Source organism: Phoxinus phoxinus, assembly GCF_949152265.1.
Source record: "Phoxinus phoxinus genome assembly, chromosome: 14".
NCBI classification, from domain to species: Eukaryota; Metazoa; Chordata; class Actinopteri; order Cypriniformes; family Leuciscidae; genus Phoxinus; species Phoxinus phoxinus.
In genome coordinates this window covers 8,303,482-8,318,581 of record NC_136889.1, presented here as the reverse complement: position 1 = coordinate 8,318,581, position 15,100 = coordinate 8,303,482, and the positions used below count along the sequence as shown (strand labels likewise).

The following is a 15,100-nucleotide window of genomic DNA, read 5'->3' as shown; positions in this document are numbered from 1 at the left end:
AGATAGCGAAGGAATGCGGTAGCCCAAATGTTTTTTTCACCAATATGTTTGTTGTTCGAGCGTATTGTGAGATGGTGTCGCAGGAGGGCGTACAGTAGCTATACCTGTGACGAGTGACGAGGCTCGCGCGCGGGCACGCTCAGCACAGAGACTATCACACAGCTGAGTTCATTCGGTGTGCCTCTGCTCTTTCTCACGTTACTCGGCTTTACAGTAACTACTAGCCGACTTTCCTACGTTTTTGGACGGGTTGTGACGAAAGGTATTTCAGTAAGTAGACCACTTTCATACTAAACACTTTTTCTTTTTGTGATATTTGTTGTCGATAATGCACGTCTGTACCTTAATGGTGAGCTTCGCACGAAAGTGAAGTTCTTTCCGACAGATCAGTATGAAGTCTCTTACATGTTGTTGAGTGAAGACAACATCATATAGATGACACGAAAAAGCTGGAAATTATAATTTTACACAGACGAAATGCCACCGTATATGGCAAGCCGCTTTAACATTTATTCCTTAAAAAGAATTGTTTTACTAGTGCTTAATTATTAGGAAGAAATCCAATTGCACCATTTTCTGTTTTACTAGTATTAAATTATTCACTCATGCTTATTTTTTTAATACCAGTCACTAATCCCAGTAGTGACAAGTAACTATTTTAAATTGTTTCTAACTACTAAAATATTTACTAGAATTTATAGTCTTCCTAATACTACTTGGACAGACACTACTATTTATTAGACAATACTGGGTATTCAAATTGTATTCTTGCTAGTTAGGTTTTTGATTGAACTTCCAATCTGACTAGTCATTTCATATAACTCAAATCAAACATTATTTGTAAAGCACTTTCAACACCACAATGTGGAAACCAAAGTGCTGTACAGAAAGAATAAACAAAATAATAAAAAACTTAGAACCAATAAAACATACCACACAACAACAAACAGCAAATTACTAAACATTTTAAAATGCTAATGAAAACAAATGAGTTTGAAATACACTAATAATAAGTAAAACAATTAACTGGTGAGATAAAATGTTACTGGTAACAGTCAGGATATATACTAATTTCTCATAAATTTGGGAAAAACATATATATTGGTAATTATAAGAAATATGTAATGGTTAAACATACAAAACTAAAATATGTGGCAAGAGCAATTAGAATTATCAATATCTGAATCATATCTCCACTGAATTTGCTATTTGTTACCAGTAAAAATGTAATACTCATTTGTAGTATTAGTAAGTGACTAGTGGTAAAGTATTAAGAGCTAGCAAATGGTTGCAAGTATACATACAAGAGTAAACAGAATAGGAAAAAGCTACATTTGGAAAACGTACTAGTAGGAAGTGAATAGTTACATTAGTAACTATGTATCGCTTTTAGTGAGAAATAGTTTATTTCTGGGAATACATGTGAGAATAGCTTGCCATACAATGTAAAATATTTCTGACAAAGAGCAGTTCATTAAAAGTTAACCATTAAACTGTGTTAAAGGGCATATGACTGAGAGATAGGCTACTTCAGGCTACTGGTATGTGATGTGAAAGCGTGACAGAAAGATGTGGACATGTCTGCGTTTATTCAGATTAATGCACAAGTATTACTCACCTGACAGTGAACATTATCTGGGCAGTTTCTCTGGCACAAACACATTTAACTGTCCAATTTAAATGACAGCTGGGAGAAGAAAGTCTTTTAGCGACACACCAGTAGCAGAATGTACTTGTCAAGCATATAACCAAATTGAAAAATCTAATAATTGCTTCATAAATATAAAAACACATAATTGAGAGACGAGTCTTTAGCGTTGAATGCTGAATCTTATGCTGAAGCATTGCTGATCTTATGCTGTCTTACATATTACGATTTTAAATAACAAAATACACGCTCTCTCATGGCAACAACAACGTTTAAAACTGCATAATTTTACACAGATGCAAAGCACCATCAGAGCCGTCACTGATACTACAGGGCATCTTTACTATGACATTTATGTGGTATTGTTTCTTTAAGCTGAATTTGAGGCAGATACAGAGCTGCTCAGATCAGATCAGCTATAACTCAGCTGTGCAAAGAAGCCTTTAGAGACGGATTTGTTGCATACTGCCGTATGATTTTTCTTCTCTATTAACTGCTTTTTATAGTTCAACAGAATGTCTTTTTTATTCTCAACTGAAAAAGAGACAGTCCCTCATGTGATCCAGCATCCGGTCAATGACCCAGTGTACAATCGGGCACTATCATTGCTTATCCTCATGGTCTTATGCATGCAAGAATAACATTTTTGTTAAAGCAATTCTCATTCATAAGCCAAACATTGATTTAGTTATACTAATATCTTAGGCTATAGCTTCATTGGTCTGCCATCCTCAATGAAAAGTTTATTTATTTATTTACTTTCTTCGTTCATTGCCTTGTGCTAGAATATTGATGGATCATGTTTCAGCGATGATGAACTAGATGGCGGATGTGCTGTTGAATCTCTGTGGAAGATTATTAGGCAGATTTGTAGACACTCAAAAGGCCTTCAAACGGTCTGCTGTTTTAAAGACTGCCATTTAATTCAAGGGTCTGTAAATTAAGAAATGCTGTGTTTAAATGTCAAAATGTTGGTTATGCATGCACTCACAAAGACCCTGCAGGTCATTAACGCATGGAATATAGCATGTCGTTGTCATGCGATTACATTCAAGAAATCGTGATATGAATTTAGTGTGCTTGTCGGTTTTAGAGGGGACTCGGATGTAAATGTGCTCAAATTGATTGACAGCTGTTGCTAAAGATGCATGAAGGTTCTCATGCAGTCACTATTGAGCTGAGCTGCTTGCAGAAACAGAGCTATCGTTTTCTCTCTGCAGCTGCTCAATTCTTTTCACTTGATTGGTCCATCCTACAGCCTGATACCATGTACCCTGTTGTACAACTCAACACTTTATTTTTAAATTAACTTGCAGCTGATCTTATATTGTTTCGAATTGGCTTTGGCCCATCTCTGCTGCTCTGTAGCAGAATAAGAAATAGCAGTTGTGTGTTTGACTGATCTCTTTCTGTCTGATGTGACCACACAGCATAAGACCACTGTGCTGAGCTGTGGGCTACAGTGGACGCCAATTAATTTGCTTTTATTTGCTTTTTTTATGGAGTTAGTGCTAAGAGATTTTCCACCGGGAAGATCTTGCTCCTCGTGTGCCTGACCTATTCTATCTTTCTTTCTTTATAGTTCTCATTCTCTCTAGGACATCTGAATTGGCAGAATAATAATACTGCTGATGGTTGTGTAGTTATAATCCTGTGATGGATTTCATTCATAAACCTCTTACACTTGAACTGGATTCTAGTTTTGGACCAAACTATTTTTCAATCCACACTGTTCCCTGAGCAGTTCAGCAGAAAAGTTATTTGATTCCTGAAACATTCAGTGATATTTAATACCACATTATGTTATATCTGCTAATGCTTTGTTGACATAAATCAGCCCCTGAAGGAATTTTTCCACAGACCTTTCAAAGCATATTTTTGTGATGAAAAATAATTTCCTTATTAAAATCAATAATTTATGATTACTATTTATTTATCTTCAAAATGATTTGAGCAAAATATGGATATGGCCTAAACTGTACCAATTATGACTTTTTAATGAATTTATAAATTACATTACAATAGGTATTTATCAAAATGTTACTCTAGCACCAAATCAGCATATTAGAATGATTTCTGAAGGATCATGTGACATTGACGACTGGAGTAATTCAGCTTTGCCATCAGGAATAAATGACATTTGGAAATATAATTAAAAGCGGACTGTCATTTTTAAATTATATTAATATTTCACATTATTTAATGTTTTTTTTTAAATCAAATAAATGCAGCTTTGGTGAGCATAAGATACTTCTTTTAAGGACATTAAAAACTAAGAAATCTAAGCACCGGTTTCATTGTGCATGGGTCTTTTCAGCTTTTTCAGCTCTTTGACAGAGTGCAGAACGAGGGATGCTGATCCGATGAACTTCTCTGGCACAGTGCTGCTGATTCCTGTGCTATAGCAGGTGTGAATTCAAGCACATCTGTGCAGTTATGTTCGAGAGAGTTTGTTTTGTGTGTTTCATTTAAACAGAGAGGAAAGGAGTGAGATAGTTTTGAATGAACACGAATACGGAGGCCTAGAAAGCCTCTGGGAATGTTCTCTCTGAAGTGGAGATAGAGGGAAAAGAAAACAGTGCTCATCTGGTGCGTAAGCTTGTTTAATGGAATGAGGGAGAGAGAGTGTGTTTATCTGAGAGAGGGGGAGAAGTCTGGAGTGTTTACAGAAGAGAGGGATTGAGTGTGTTAGAGTAGTGGGCGAAGGGAGGCGAACAGTTGGATGCTCAGGCCACTGTCCTCCTAAATTACATCGGACTGAGTGTGTGTTTGTGTGTCTGTGACACAATGACTATTCCTTTTTAAGTAACAACTATGTCCTTACAGGTCAGTAACAACTTGATGAACCAACAGTAGGAAGTTAACAGTGCCAATATGGAGAAAAATGTTTTAGAACTAAAGAGGTTAATAGTAGTTTTGATATATATGTTTATTAAATTGATGTTCGTACATTAGATCCAGTGATCCATTAACTCCAGTGGTATTAGTGGCTTTCAAAAAGTAGTTTTATTCTATTCTAAGTTGAGCAACATTTAGTACTCGCGTCATCTCGATGACCCCTATTACTGGGTGCAAACGGCACTTCATAATTTACTGACGTTAGCTTGGATCATTCCTCGTTTAAAAAAAAACGAAATGGTAATGGTCAGATATGATCTAAAGTAAACCATCTTAATGACTGTCCCTGAATACCAATTTTGTAATCCATCTAAGAGTATGTCATAATCTATAGTGTTAATCAAGTAAAAGTAGTATTGAGATGCAGCCTTGGTCAGAAGCTAGAAGTAAGTATTTTGTAATTTTAACGAGCGCAGTTTCAGTGCTATGATGGGGCCTGAATCCTAACTGAAATTTTTCCTAAATATCCCTTTTTGCAAGAAGGAGAAGAATTTAGCAGAATTTAAACATAAATGGAAGATTTGAATTGGGTATGTGATTTGACAATCCATTTGGATTTAGTTGAGGTTTCTTAATGAGAGGCTTAATAACTGCCAAGTTGAAGGGTCTTGGGACATGACCTAGAGATAAAAATGTATTAATAATATTGAGAAAAGGCTCTTCTGCTGTAGGTAACAACTCTTTCAGTAATTTAGTCGGTATTTGATCTAATAAACATGTTGTTGGTTTAGATGCAATGATAAGTTTATTTAGCTCTTCCTGTCCGATAGTTGAAAAGCACTGTAAGTGTTCTTAAGGGGCAATAATGAGGCTGAATCATAAAACGCTGCCAAAGATTGTACAAATTATTTTTCTGATGCTTTCGATTTTCTCAGTGAAGAAATTCACAAAGTCATTATTACTAAAGTCCCTTTAAGACAAGTCATTTCACTCGGTGGCCATCTTTGAAATGCCTCTCGGGCATTAAATGTGGTTTTACAGATACTAGACACGTGACTTTCAAATGAAAGCTTGGAATCAAAGAGCACACCCAGGTTCCTAAATGACGACGAAGACTTGACAGAGCAGCAGTATTCTAGGTTAGTATGTGAGGACGTTTTTTTGTCCAATAATTTGAATCTCTGTTTTTTCAGAATTAAGTTGTAGGAAATTACTAGTCATCCAGTTTTTCATATCAGCTATGCATTCCGTTAATTTTGTGAATTGGTGCATTTCGTCTGGGCGTGAAGAAATATAAAGCTGAGTATCAGCATAACAGTGAAAACTAATGCCATGCTTCCTAATGATATCTCCTAAGGGTAGCATGTACAGAGTAACAGCAACGGTCCTAGTACCGAGCCTTGTGGTACACCATACTGAACTTTTGATCGATAAGACATCTCTTCATTTACTGCTACAAACTGATAACGGTCAGATAAGTATGATTTAAACCATGCTAATGCAATTCCACTAATGCCAACATAATTTTCTAGTCTATTTTAAAGAATGTTGTGGTCAATGGTATCAAATGCAGCACTAAGATCGAGTAACACTAATAGAGAGATACAACCACGATCGGATGATAAGAGCAAATAATTTGTGACTCTGATGAGAGCTGTCTCAGTACTATGGTACGGTCTAAATCCTGACTGAAAATCCTCGCAGATATGATTTCTTTCTAAAAAGGAACATTGTTGTGAGGATACTGCCTTTTCTAGTATCTTTGACAGAAAAGGTAGATTCGGGATCGGCCTGTAATTGACTAGTTCTGTAGGATCAAGTTGCGTTTTTTTTACAAGCGGTTTAATCATAGCCAGCTTAAAAGTTTTTGGTACGTATCCTAATGACAAAGATAAATTAATGATATCAAGAAGAGGATCTATGACCTCTGGAAGCATCTATTTTACATTCAAAACAATACGAGTGTCTAGTCTTGTGATATTCTATAGTCTTTGTTATTACTAAACTAAACTGTGTTGGAATATTCAGTTCAGGTGACGTTAACGTATGTAGTTAGCTCCTAATTTCTCCCGCGCACACAGTTTATTGCAGTATTCTCATGAACTCTGAACATGAAAACTCTAGAGCATTCCCATACTAAGCCACTGCTTTTGATGCAAGGTTAGAGAAGTCAGAGATGAACTCTGGTTGAGTTTGTGATATTTGGATAAAGTCATGGCTCTTTTGGATTAGGACTCACACTATTCAGTTGTCATACTTTAATCACTGGCTTATTATTCAGCACAGTCACCTCAGACCGAGCTCAGGATTAAAGGCCTGAAATGTCGGTGTCATTGGACGCGGTGATGCATCCAATAAAGCCTTTGATCTTCGCTTGACGTGTCTCTGGGTGTCCATGTGCTTTGTGCATGTGTCACTCAGACTTTTTTAAATTTGAAAAGAAGACTTCATTTCTATTAAGGCAACCTTTTAGTGCCACGGGGTGCACTGGCTTCCTTTTAACATGCCCACGTTCCTTTGTTCCATGCAAACATGAGAATCTTGATATTAAGTTGTCCTTAGGCGATATGGCCAGAGAACCACAGTTGAATTGTGTTATTTGAGAAACCTGATTTAACTACAGCGTCAGTGCACACGCTTCACCTGATCACATGTCAGCTTAACTATGACATCAGCACTGACTAGACATTTCTGTACCTGTTTTAATTGTCTTGTTTTTTCTTGTTTTGCAGAGTGAACCACTTGAGGGAAGGACAGCTGTTCTACTTTTTAGATAAGAGTAAAACAACAGCATTTGTGCACACCAGAGGAAAGGGTCTTCAGAGACGGCGTGAGTGACTTCCTGCTCCCTTCAAAGGGGGTGGGCGGTGGTCTTGTGGTACTGACCCCTCCTGGTCAGACTGAAGATGATGACCCATAGTGCATGGCTGCTGTTCCTGCTGTTGCTGTGTATTGCGTCCACTCTATGGGGTTACCCCTTCAGACCCCCGCTAGACCTGGATGTGACCCCCAGAACTACAGTCTTCTCCAACGGTATGATACAAATGGTGTTTTCTATTTAAAAAAAAAAAGCTTAATGAGAAACTGCGCGTTGCATTTATATTCTGATTTCCATCTGCTTGCCTCTACATAGTATGCATTATCAATAATGCATGCATTGAATTTGGTCTTTTAATATCACTGTCTTACTACATTAGTACTTTTATATTAGTAAAATGATTGGCAGGCAATGGAGGAAAGCCTTGTTTTAGCCCTCCAGGTGGGTGTTCCTATACGTCTGTCATGTCATGTGAAAACTATTAGTTAAATATGACAATCATTCATTATACCATGATACATTTCAAATTGTAATCATTTATGTGTCCATTAGAATCACTGTAACATGGTACTACTGTGGCACTACAGTACTTTTCAGCACAGTTGATTTTCAAGTAAATAAAAATGGGTGCTTAGGCAGATGCTGAGAATCGGCTGTGTGGTTACATGAGGGGGAGTGGGTTCAGGGACTGTTTACAACTATGCACTTAATCATTCAGATGTAAGCAAGAGCTCTATCACAGCCGTTTAGATGACGCGCTGCTTGCCTGCTTGAATTTTGTATCTCTCTTCGCTGTTGAACAATAAAACCGCTTTCTCTCACATCTGTGAAACAGAAATGCTGGAGAGAAGGCACAATAAGTCAACCTAAGGTTTCCTTTATCGCCTGCGTTTAGTTACACAATCGCAGAGATGTCAGAGGACTGAGAGACTTGAGGCCTGTGTTGAGTGTAAAAACATTGAGAGAGCAGCAGGTTCACTCTCCCAGACTCGTCCTACCTTTTCCTGCCAGGTCAATGACCTAGAGAAGGAGCGTTGCAGCAGATTTTTAGTGTAGAAGACGATTACAAATAGTGTCACTAATTACGTTAAACATGTGGAAAGCAACATATTATTTACTATTTATAACCATTTCTCACCTTCAGGTGATTGAAACTCTCTTCCAGTACAATAATGCGGTGCTTTGTCGAAGTTGAGTTATGTGTTGTGAAGTTAATTGCTTAAAAAAATCTCTTGAGTTCAAAACATCATGTTACACATTTATTACTTCCAAACTATAATCAATTATACATTCATAATCAGTTGCTCATTGATGCTACGCTGTTATTTTAGTATCATTGAGATCCTATAATTTGTATTCATATTTTGATTTAGTTTTTTTCTATATTTCCTATTTTCATTTTAAAGTTTTAGTAATTTTGTTGTGTGTTTCAGACATTATTATTTCTTTGTATTTCTTTGTCTCTATTTAGTTTATATAAATTTTTATCCGTTTTACTTCTTTTAGTACATCGACTAAATGAAAAGGAGCAGTGTTCATACATTTATTATATTTTTATTGAAATACATTTTTAGGGTACCACTACCTATAAACATGACCCATTACTTTGCATAGTGCACAAGTTGAGAAGCAGCTGAGAGGGAAGTGCACTAAGAAAAAAGCAGACTGGAGTGGCTTGAGCCTCGCAGGACCATAATCCATCCCTGTATACATCAGTCTGACAGATCTTTTCATCAAAGTACTTAGCAGCTTCTACTGCATTTACAAAAATCAATGGGCTCATCTCTCCTCATCATTTCATCAAGCCTCCCTGTGCAGGCATGAGCTCAGATTATCACTGTGAGTGGGAAATATCAATTAATCTGAGTTCATTTCAAACCCCTGCTTAGCAACAGGCAAGAGATGAAAGTGTAAGGAATACATTGAACTTTAGCGTTCTTGGCTCACTTGGTACCCTAAAGCTAGGTACACACACTTAACCACTGTAAGACCCATAATGAATGTAATTTGATACTTACGACTGATCATGCCCAAATGCGCCGAGTCAGAGACAGTTGCGTTAAGTCGGTGTTCAAAGTGTTCAAAGTCGGTGTTCGGTGTTTTAAAATCTGCCCCAGTATTTGGAAAAAGTCTGTAAGTGTGTTCAGTTCAGTCTTAGAATGTTTCAGCTGGGCGTTAAGTTGATCCCCGCCATAAGTGAGATTAGACATGACCAAAGGAAAAAAAATTACCTTTTAAAACTCTAGATTGCATAAAGCGGGTTATTTATTTCAGATTTCATGTATTCCTTAAAAAACTTGTTTCTGACATGAAAAAAAAATGTTGTAAAGTAACAAAAAACTCCATGGATTACGGTACTCAAAAATCGTGTGTGTTGTAAGACATGTATTTTTCAATCAAAAATCTCAAAATATTCTTTGTCAAATATTTGTATATAATGACCATTAAAGTGTATAATTGGTATATATAAGTTTCATACATAGTGTCTCAATCATAACAATCTGTGCTCTCTTTCTTCTAACATATAACCATTTCATGTTTTTATTTAGGAATTACATTAATGGACATGTTTAATAAAGTTTATCCTTGGGAAAAGATAAGATTTTTTATCAAATTGAATGATTTTCTATGACTGTTTATTGTTATTATTGTTATTGTTATATTTATTTATGTATTGTTTTTTTGTAAATATAATATTGTTAGATTATTGTATACTATTAATTTTCAAGTATTATTATTTTTATGATGATTTAAAATTGTATTACTTTTGAGTTTACAATGAATATACTGTTTATGCTAATATGGTATAAATATATGTACAGCTAGTTTGTCATTATTGCAAATTAAACACTTCATGTTGATGCAAGATCATTAAATTTAACATACAAACATTTAATTTGGACTGTATGTCTCAGGAACCCCAAAGCAGATACAGAGTCCGTATCCTGCACCTCTAAAAAAAGATTACTTCTCTGAGGCTGCTTAATCATTAATGAGTTCAGAGAGCTCTGTACTTTACTTTTATACCCTATAACCCTCAGAGACATGAGAGCGAGAGAGATAGTGACAAGCTACCTGAGGGAGGACAGTGTAAATTATATTTACACTGTATGTATTGTAGCCTACTCCTTAAAGACACACTGAACACACTCATTATGCTTCTGTCAAATATCAAAGCGCACACTGCTGTGAAACTGCATGATGTGACTGGTTGAAACATGACGGTGAACACAGTGTTCCTCGCTGGTTCTCGGGAGACCTTCATTTGTTTATTTAGCAAATACACAGGTCTCTCTCTCACAACACATGCACAAGGCCGCTGGGACGACAGTCTGAATCATGTTGTGGATGTCATATTGATTTGTTAATTGGTTAACCTTTACAGTTCAGGAGACAGAGGGAGGTGTGTGTGTGCAGACTGGATGGGAGTGTCTTAAGTAAACGTACTACTGTAATGTCAGTTGTTAAGGTCTGATGTTATTCATTGCATATTCACCACGTGGCTAACTGCATGTTGACATCCCCTTCTAACTGACAGGTTCGGTTAGGCCCTTAATTTCAGTGAAGACAGATTTTAATGTTACAGCTTACACTATTCTAGAGAATGTTTGAGCTTCCAACTTTGTGGCCACAGTTTGGTGAGGGCCTGTTTCTCTTTTCAGTTTGAATGGGATCTTAACTCTGCACCCTTATAACAACATCTACTGCAAAATAAGAGTGATTTTAGAGTGGATCAACCCTCTATTAATACTGATGGTTGATCAGAACGTTCAAAAGAACAGCATGTATTCATTAATAAAGTATTAATTTCTTTAAAAACAAATCATACTGACCTTTTTATTGTTTCTTGTAAGCAGTGTTGTGTACAGTGGATGGCAAATAATATATGCTACAGTCAGATGGCGTTTCTTATAGTGGGTGAGTCATTTTTGGATGGCTGCTGCCTCACCTTACCTGTCACAATGGCTGGATTATACTTCATCCAGAGAACAGGTAATGCTAGCATTGTTCTCTGTTGCTTCATTGTTTCACCACAGTGGATCTTATACCAGACTGAAATGCATCTGGTAAAAGCAGGAGAGTGTATCAGTTGTCTTAGTTCTGAGATGTTGTTGTTAGAGTAATCACTATATGTTTGAATAACAATTAAATGCCTGTTTATTCCCGGAATATTTATATAGAACATTCTTAAAATATTTGCTATGGTGGTTGGATTGAACAATAACTTCTACGACTAGTATCTACTGTGTAAACATTGTTAAAGCTAGCATTTTCTATTAGCGAACAACAGCACTCGGTTACACTTTATTTTAGGGTTTCATTGTTATAGTGTAATACACATATATTGTAAAAATATATATTTTTGAGTACTGAGTAATCTTAATTACCAACACGTACTTTAGGGTTAGTATAGGATTAGGGTTTGGTTGAGGGTAAGTTGCGTGTAATTATGCACAATTTACTGTTATTACTAGTAAGTGCATGTAACATATGTAACAAGGATACTGTAAAATAAAGCATTATGCAGCATACTTTGTACTTGACATTCAGTTGCACAATTAAGCAATAAATTGTAGATTTTTGAACTAAGTTGTTGAACAATATGGGAATTTGTATGGGTTTAAGACCCAAAACATTACCATTGTATTTCTATATAAAACAGTAGTATTAGCATGGTATCATGTCCAAAAAGATATGGTAAAAAAAAACTGATTTATAAGCAGTGTTAGGTAAGTTACTCTAAAAAGGAAAATGAATTACTAGCTGCTTATTACATCTTCAACAGTGTAATTAGATTGCTGTACTAATTACTCTCTCTAAAAAGTATTGCATTACTTATTACTAATTACTAATTACTTTTTAAGTCCCATATCAACCTCCACCAGTTGAAAAATTCATTGAAACACTGATAATCCCAAACTAATGTTGGTAGAACTTTATGGAGGTTGAAGCCAAAACTAATTCCCAATGAATAAACTCATTGTCTGTCTGTTTAATTTGCCAATGTTTCAATGATCTCCATCAGTTCCTTGTAAGATCTCATGACCATGTTGAACAGACAACCATTTGTACAGCTTTAAAATCTTGAGACGCTCTATTCAAGCATTTTGGAAAACAAGTAATTCCGGTTTGGGGTAATAATAGCGTTCCTCCACTCTGCACTACCATGTGCCTGAAAATGACAAGCACTTGTGTGGTTTGTGTCTGCGTAATAGCAGGCCTGTAGACTTCTGTCAGTCAGGTTGCTGGTCTGGTTAGGAAAGGTGCTTTATGCTGGGCCGGTGCCATTTTTACACATCTCTTGACATTTGTTTGAAGTTCAAAGCTGCTCTGCTCACCCCAGCGCGGGAATATTGTGGAGGTCTCTGTGCTGTGCTCACGTAAACCTTGGTTGTGTTTGAATAACCTTGGCTTGTAATTTGTAAAACTTCTGTGTTGAATCTGGTGGCTAGTGGCAAAGTACAACCTACATGTGATGTGTCTGTCACTATGACAACGTTCAATATGTGTAATGCGTTTTGGGACCAGACATCTTTTACATTGCTACACTAATAATTTGTGCAAGTCTCAGCCCAGTTGGGCTCCGTGGGTTTGAGGTTGCCATTATGCTTCTCCAGACTAACACTGCCCACTGAAGAGTGGCGATATAATATCCTGGAGGACTGTGGGAAACACATTTTGTGATATGATAGTGAATGTCTGAGTGAATCAATCTGTTCTATTAACATTGTTGGCTCTGTTATGGGGGGTGGAGGGTGAAGATATTAAAAGGAGAGATGACAGCAATTGGAAAAGACCACAAAGTAGATCATTCTGCTATTTAACTTAGAGCCAACGGATTAGACTCATAGCTTTTCTTGAGGTTCAAGAAATTGGTTTGATAAATTAAATCTTCCAGTCTCATGACCTCTTGCCCACTAATTACTATTTGATAATTCTATGACTGTTCGGCAGAAGCAGAGTTTTGAAGCAAGACCATAAGCACTATAGACATGGAAGGGAACAGTATTCAGAGTAATGCTTGAGTTATGCTTTTTTTATTTTGTCATTCACCCCAAGAGGTCAAATTTTGTCTGGTTAGTATTGTCAAAATCCCTGTGGGAAGTCATTTGATGGCTATATTCATAATGCTATTTATGAATCAAAGTACAGCCCTTGAATTAGGAAAACTTGACATCTATAGAGTGTGAAATTAATCTGAGGGAGCATTGAGCCAAAGCGAGGCCGTTGGGTCGGTGGACTGAGGTGGAGTCCGGGGCTCTGTGGCTGTAAACAGAGACATGGGATCCTCACGAGGCGAATCTGGGGACTGGAAGAGCAGAGATGGATCCGCTGGGCGTGGATGAGCCGATGGACTGACAGGGACCAGCGGAGGAAGGGCTGATGAATTGGCTGGATTTGGTAGAGAAGGGGGGAGAGGGAGGCTGGGTGGGCACGCAGGAAACTCTGGAGATACAGGAAACTCTGGGCTGGGCGGGATAAGTGCTAATGGGAGGTACAAGGGTATCACTCCCTCAAATAAATCCCAGACCTCTAGGCTGGGTGGGGCTTTCATTCAAGTCCACAAGCTACACTAGTACTCCCTCTGGGACGGGCGTCGTTGCAGTCTCGTGCACCTGGTCAGATGTGTCGATGGGCACAGGCTCCGGGGCGGTGGAGTTCTGCTGGAGCTGACTTGCCTCAGGGTCTGGAGCGGGACTTGTGTCCTCTGCTGGGGTGATGGTGAATGCCGAAGTAATGTTCACCAGTACCCACTCCACACATGCGGCAAAGTTTTTACTGGGACTGCTCCCTGGAAAGCGTGCCCTGGACCACTCGAGAGTTAAACACGCAGAGCAAGCGGTCCGGATAGTGCGTTTAGCACACCAACTCCAAAAAGTCCCTTGTATGTGTGGTTCCAGGGAGGGGTCTTTCTGCTCCAGGCATAAAAGCTGGACAGTGGGGAGGTCCGTGGTGACGAGAGGTAGAAAAGAAAATGATCACTATATTGGTCCTGTCTTCTGTCACGTGTGGCTGTATAAAGCGCATGAAGACAAAGGATATCAACAGTTTTTAATCCAATAAATCCAACAGGCAAATAAAACTCAGGAAACAGAATAATACAACCACGTAAAACACTGACAAGACAGGACAAAGGAGTGAACAAAACAGGGAGTGGATATATATATATATACAGAATAAGCTAAAGCAGGGATAACCAAAACACAATGACACATAGCAGACATTGATTACAAATTATTATTATTTTCAACCCATGCAAACAAAATCGGCATTTTTTGGGGCGGTTTCAGATAATGCTAATGTGCATTCAAAATTCTGTTTATTATAAGCGCATTCTGCAGTTATGTTATCTGCCACTTTAAATGCTCAAACGCTTCAAAATCAGGTGGAATCTGACTGGCTGTCATTGTTTTTATCATTCATCAATACACGTAAAATCTCAGTAATCATTTCTACCACAATCAACCTACACAGTAGGACACAAAAATAGAAGAGTGAATGAATGGGACAGCTTAAGCATTAGAGAGAAGTTTAATTAAGTGTATTGAGCATGTGTGTGTGAGCAGGAAGCATTGAGGAAACGCAGACGATTCTGCATGTTAGCGAAATAAAGCAGTGCTGTCAGCAGGGAGTCACAGGGCACCTTAATTAGCCTCTCTTTCTCTGTGCATCTCTACTTCCGTCTGTCTCTCTTACGCTGTGCCTGTGGCCGGCTCCCATCTTTTCTCTCCATAACTGTATTTGTCAGCTCTGCTGTCATTGCAATGCTCTGGGTCGTCAGCCAAATCTGGCTG

General features: G+C 37.7%; 1 protein-coding gene across 1 annotated transcript in view; it reads left to right on the top strand.

Annotated features, from left to right (window-relative positions):
- Positions 1–73: 73 nt before the first annotated feature.
- The window catches only part of sema4ga (sema domain, immunoglobulin domain (Ig), transmembrane domain (TM) and short cytoplasmic domain, (semaphorin) 4Ga), a 34,314-nt gene continuing 19,287 nt past the window's right edge, over positions 74–15,100 (top strand). The window contains exons 1-2 of the mRNA XM_079635982.1: positions 74–270; positions 7,219–7,519. Of these exons, the coding sequence (XP_079492108.1) occupies positions 7,393–7,519 (127 nt within the window). The 5' untranslated portion in view covers positions 74–270; positions 7,219–7,392. The remainder of the gene's footprint in view (positions 271–7,218; positions 7,520–15,100) is intronic.